The sequence below is a fragment of the Amborella trichopoda genome, chromosome 13 (assembly GCF_054954075.1).
Source record: "Amborella trichopoda isolate Santa Cruz 75 chromosome 13, AtrichopodaSantaCruz75HAP2 v2.0, whole genome shotgun sequence".
NCBI lineage: Eukaryota > Viridiplantae > Streptophyta > Magnoliopsida > Amborellales > Amborellaceae > Amborella > Amborella trichopoda.
Window position 1 is genome coordinate 41211006 of NC_142348.1, and position 6000 is coordinate 41217005.

General features: G+C 33.6%; 1 protein-coding gene across 2 annotated transcripts in view; it reads left to right on the forward strand.

The window, feature by feature from the left end:
• Window positions 1-5319, forward strand: part of LOC18442432 (putative sphingolipid transporter spinster homolog 2) — a 47877-nt gene extending 42558 nt beyond the window's left edge. For both annotated transcript variants that reach the window (XM_006852649.4, XM_088855006.1), the window contains exons 14-16: window positions 163-291; window positions 4552-4630; window positions 4888-5319. In XM_006852649.4, coding sequence (XP_006852711.2) covers window positions 163-291; window positions 4552-4630; window positions 4888-5006 — 327 coding nt within the window. In that variant the 3' untranslated portion in view covers window positions 5007-5319. The remainder of the gene's footprint in view (window positions 1-162; window positions 292-4551; window positions 4631-4887) is intronic.
• Window positions 5320-6000: the final 681 nt, after the last annotated feature.

The window sequence follows — 6000 nt, forward strand, 5'->3', positions numbered from 1 at the left end:
AATTCCAATCTTGTTACCTATAAAATTGTTAGTCGTGTCTCATGCATTGGGGTAAGGGATGAATCAGATATTATTATTTTGAAACCTATGAGCCTAAATGGACTGGATTGATGTTTCTATGGAGTTGGTAATTTGGCCAGTGCAACTTAATTGGTTTTGCAGGGCCCTGTAAATTATGTATGTCTCCACTGCGTAAAACCAAGCATGCGGCCAATATCAATGGCAATGTCTACTGTTTCAATTCATATATTTGGTGATGTGCCATCCTCTCCACTTGTCGGCATTCTTCAGGTGTGTTTGAACACGATCATAGTTTCGTATAACTTTTTTGTATTTATTAGTTTCTGTGACGATATATTACTTAATCAGATTCGTGATCAGATTTGCATATTAATACTAGTAGCAAGCAATGCAATTATCATGAGAAGGGGAAAACATGGAGCTAGCACACCCTGTTGTGTTGGTTACTGCCGTGTTGATTGACCTTATCTCTATTTGCTAGTTCTGATGATGTTGGGCAATACATAATATTAGAGTGTACAATTTAGTGACAATATTTGAAATTTGGTGTTGTTGTCGCATTCCAAAGAAATTGAAGGGGAAATTCTATAGGACAACTGTAAGACCAGCCATGCTTTATGGGATGGAATGTTGGGCAGTGAAGAAACATCATATCTATAGAATGAGTGTAGCTGAGATGAGGATGTTGAGATGGATAAGTAGCAAAATAAGGAATGATAAAATTCGAAATGATTACATTTAAGGGAACTAGGGGCAGCTCCAATAGGCGATAAAATTAAGGAAAGTAGACTTAGGTGTACTGGTCATGTGCAGTGACGATTTAAACAACACTGGTTAGGAGGGGTTATTATATTTCAACTGGAATGCTTTAAAAGGGCAAGGCAAAGGCACCAAAGGACATGGAGGGAAGTAGGGAGAAAAGATATGATGACTTATGGTCTAATTATGGGTATGTGTATGGTCCTTGGTAGAGCGGAATGGTGGAGTAGGATTCCGTTGGGATAAGGCTCAGATGATGATTATTTTTCATTTAGTGTCGATGTCAAGTTGCTATTTTTCAAATTAAGTTGGTGAAGCAGTTGAATTTACAAGTCTTTTGAGAACTAATTATATGGATTTTTCCTATTTTCATGTTAGTGAATGTTGGCATCTTGTGTACCCCCAACTTTCATTTTATCTTTATATGAAAAATGTGATGCTATTGTGTTGTGCTATATTATTGCTTAGTTATCGGGATTGCCTAAAATTTGTGGTGATCCTGCTCTGGGATTGTGATCCTGCACTTTTGGAGATGGATGGATCTCAAGCTGATCACAATCCCATGTTAGATGAGAGCACAATTCCTAACCCTCTGGATTGCCCCACCAATCCTAGTGCAGTTTCCAAAAGATAAACCAAAGAAGATTCAATCTGATCCTTCAAACATTACATTTAATGAAATTAGTGCTGGGTCTCAAATTTAGCTGCTTTTATAACTATGTAGTGAATATGGGATTTGAACCTGCCATCTTTTTATGAATAACATCTATAGGTGGGGCAATTGGACCCATGATTGAATGCTGACTAAAAATAGTTTGTGAATACCTTCTTGTAAAAGACACGAGTACATACTTGCTTAGAAAATCTTGGTCACATTGTGGGTCAAGGGGGCTCACAAATTTGATCTCTTGGATGTCTCTCAGTTTCTCTCTGACATTACTGGTTTTTATGAATTTTTAAATGAAGGGGGCATGCGAGGAACTTTGTACTTGTGGAAGGAGTTTGACTTATGTACGATTTTACTAAAACTTAAACGATAATTTTGATTAAAACTTACTATATTAGAGAAACTTGTTATATAATATTAGGTAAATATCTTATTCTCTTTTTTTTTGATGTTGTTAACTGCATAGTTGGTAAATATCCTCAGTACATTACTGTACATTTGTCTATGATAATAGTCAAGTAAATAAACTAGTTAATGGCATATGTTTTGTACTATTATCAAATTATGAAATTTATCATGATTTTTTATTTTCTAATTATAATTTCTTTCATTTTACTTTTAACTAATTTATACCACGACAAAACAATTTAAGAATTGTGCTATTTATAATATCTAATATATCATAAGCTTTTTAAAAATTTTAAATTATGATTTATGAGAATTTGTTATGTGGTAATAATTAATGCCAATTTAAAATCTTAGGGAGTCTTACAAAGTCCTATTTTTTTATTTTTTTAATTATGGATTTTATCTAATTTTAAATAATTTATATGAAAATTGGATTCTAATTTCCTAGTTCTAACAAATCTTTAATATTTTAGGTTATGACTTTTCTTTATTTTAGAAATAAATGCCAATTTGAAGTAAGAGATTTGAAATTACAGAAAAGATATGAGATGGGAGTCCTACTTCCCCTTTTATTCTTTGGAGTGAGTCTAGGAATTAGAGCGAATAAGTTGTAGTCAAAGTTGGAGTTAAATTTATATTATTTGGCCTAGAGACAGAGATTGAGAATGGGATGTGAGAGGACAGATGATCTGGAATCCTAATCTTATTTTTTTAGAAATTTTACAAAAATTTAACCTATTCATGTAGAGAAATTTTACGATGGTTGGAGGAAAAAGGAGTCATGAAGAGAAAAGTAATGTCAAATGAAATAAGAGATTTGAAAGTATAGGAAAGACATGAGATGTGAGTCGTACTTTCCCTTGCATGTTGAGAGATGTGATGTAGGATTCCTAAACTTATTCTGTTAGAGAGAGATTTTAGGAAAATTTTACTTATGCATTTAGAGAAATTTTAGGACAATTAGAGGCAAAAGGAATAATGAAGAGAAATTCAAAATTCACACTCCTACTTATTTTCCCTTTGTAATACAGTTATACTTGTTCATTATCAAAAAAACAAAATACAGTTATACTTGTAGCATATATACCAATAAAAAAATATCAATAATATATTTATTGTGCATCTAAATATGATACAATACAGTTATAATTTTTTTGGGGAAAGGTTTCTTACTCCCCTACAGCATAGAAGATCTATGCTTCCCCTACCATCCAGCCGTCTAATTTTGATCACAAGCGCCACTCACCGTTTGATCTTAGATCCGACGTCTCAAAGTATTTTATTTTTAGTTTTTTTAATACAAATTGTATGAATATGAAATTTGGTATGTGCCATCTTCTCATTGGGGTGCACCTATAAAAAATATTAAAAATAATGTTTCAATAAAATATAATGACCAAAATGCCCCTTCAAATTTTCAGGAGTATTTTGGTCATTTTATTTTATTAAAAATATTTTATATATATTTTTCGCTAGTGTGAGTTTAATAGAGGATTGGACGTCCAAAATTTGGTGTCAAAATAGTTTATAGAAAAAACATTAAAAATAAAATAGTCTAGAGACATGACATTGTGATTGGGGCAATCTTAACCCTCCATTCAAATGGACGATTGGATAAGGGGAAGCATATAAGGTTTATGCTGTAGGGGAAGCGTAGAAAGCTTGCCCATTTTTTTTATATTTATTGTATTGCCATTCCCAGACATGGGATTTTCTAAAAGTGCCAGTCCCAAAGTTCCTCTTCAAACAACTAGGCATTAGTGTTCCACACCTAAACAAATATATTATCCTACATTTCATTTATTTTTTTCCATCGAAGTTTCAGTTCAGTTTCTGAATGTTATTACGCAACATTGTTTACCTGTTTGGGATTTGCAGCTCTTCCCAAATCTCAAAAATGCGCAAGATACGTTTTATGCTTCTCGCAACTTAAAAGATCGTCTCTGTGAGAAATGTCATTATTTTATTCTCATCAAGATACATCTGCTTTAAGGTTCGAGCATATAATTCATCCAAAACACATTTTCTGCCAGAAGAAAATAACACAACGGTTTATTGCAATCCATTTTTCTTAAACTGTACATAGCCTGTGCCTTGAAAAGCATTATCAGTTGTCCAATTGGATTCATTGAGATTCTAATTGATAGAACACCCATCCAATTGGATCTCATCTACTTTTTCTTGGAATCCCAATGACATCCAGTCTGATGGTGTTAACCTAGTGGTTTATGCTTTTCTATGCATGGGTTGTGTATAACTACACATTCTATTGCCAGTCATTATTTTTTCCTGTCATATTCTTTTGTGATTGACATCATGGAAACTGACCTATATCTCCCCCTACTGGGATAGCATAATCTTAATTAATTTTGTTCTTTGACTAACCATATTTACTTAACACAATTTTGAAATTCAAAATATATATTCGACTCATTATCATTTTATGATCATGATGTGCACAAATTCTTAAATTCTTCCAATGGAATGATCACATGATCTAAATTTGTTTTCGACTAAGTATTTCTAGTTCCACAAGTTTAAATTCAGATTCTAAATTCTATATCTTTTCATTTATGATTGTGAGATGCAAAAATTCTTTAGTTCTTAAATGGAATCATTTGTTACACCAATCCTTTTAATTATTTCATCCTTGTATTTCTCTATAGCCTTCTTAGAATGAGTCTTCATATCTGCAGGATCATGTGAACAACTGGCGAGAGACTGCTCTCATACTGACATCTATTCTATTCCTGGCGGCTGGCATTTGGTGCATAGGTATATCTTTGATTGTTTCTATGGTTAAGAGATATTCATCAGCTTTTCCTTGTTAAGTCTCTTGTTTATTTCTTTCTTTTTTTTTTCCTGACTGTAGTAAGTTAGGATGAGGAAATTTGCTTCTTGGTCTAAAGAAAGTTATAAATTGCTAGGTTGTCGGTCTTAGAGATGGACCTGTGATTCTAATAGGAAGATGAGATTTATAAGCCACAGTTTCCATTTTTTATCATGGAAAACAACTGGTCTGGATTTTGCAGGTATTTTTGTGCCTAGTGTGGATAGATCAAATGAAGTGGAAGAGGATAAAGAAGGCAGCATTGCAGTTGGGGTATCTAACCGAACACCCTTGCTTGATGGATCACAAGCACGAGTGTAAACATGATGGTTTCAATTCTTGTTCTTGTTGATCGAGTGATGAATCCTTATTCTTCTCTATGGAAGCGCCTGTTACGGACATTGGGAAGAATTGGCATTTTATTGTGGAATGTCTCATTGAAGCTCATATGCCAGTCTGTAAATATAGTTGTTCACGGTGCTCTTAATCTTACTGTTAAAATAAGTAGTGTTTTGCATCAGTTTTTATTTCCATTATGTTATGAAGCTACATTTCAACTAACAAATTTGTGAATAAGTTGTATTTCCTTTATTTTTTCTGATATAGCTAAGTGCTTTAGGCATGCTTGATACTATGTTCTTCTTGAGATAACATGCATAATTGAACACTTTTCTGATATAGGGTGAGATGGTTTATCTTCAGACAGCTCGATATCTTCCAACTTATTAGGGTGAATGAAATCCAATCAATAAATGGCAGCCAAATGGTCATTATGCAAATTTAGTATTGTTGATCCTCATGATGAGGTTTCTAACTCCATTCTCACTAGAGAGGTTAGGGGCCCAAATCCCCACTGACTTTACCAGTTTTGAGAATGGGGTTGGGGTCTTGATGGTAGTACCACTTGTGCCCCAACTGACGTCTAGGTTTCCATTCTCATCTAACACATTAAAAAACCACTAAATTATGCTTGGTTCGTATGGGTCCTTCCATCTGTGGAATTGTGTTGCATATGCTTCTAATTTAAAGCCTCTTCTGCTCTCAAGAATGAAAATGTACTGTACATTTGCCAAAGCATTAGCTATATTTCAATCAGAAATCATGCTAGTGTTCATGGTGCGAACTGAACCAGATGTGTTTTTGTTATGTTGAATGCATCTCTGGTTTAACTTGTAAGCCACTGCTGATAAGTTCCCACCACCAAAAGAGAGTAGTTACTACCATTGTTCTAATACCTAGATCGGTGACTGATATGGATTGTAGATCCAATTGGATCAGAATGATTCTCTGGTTTGGGAATTTATCTTAAACAAGA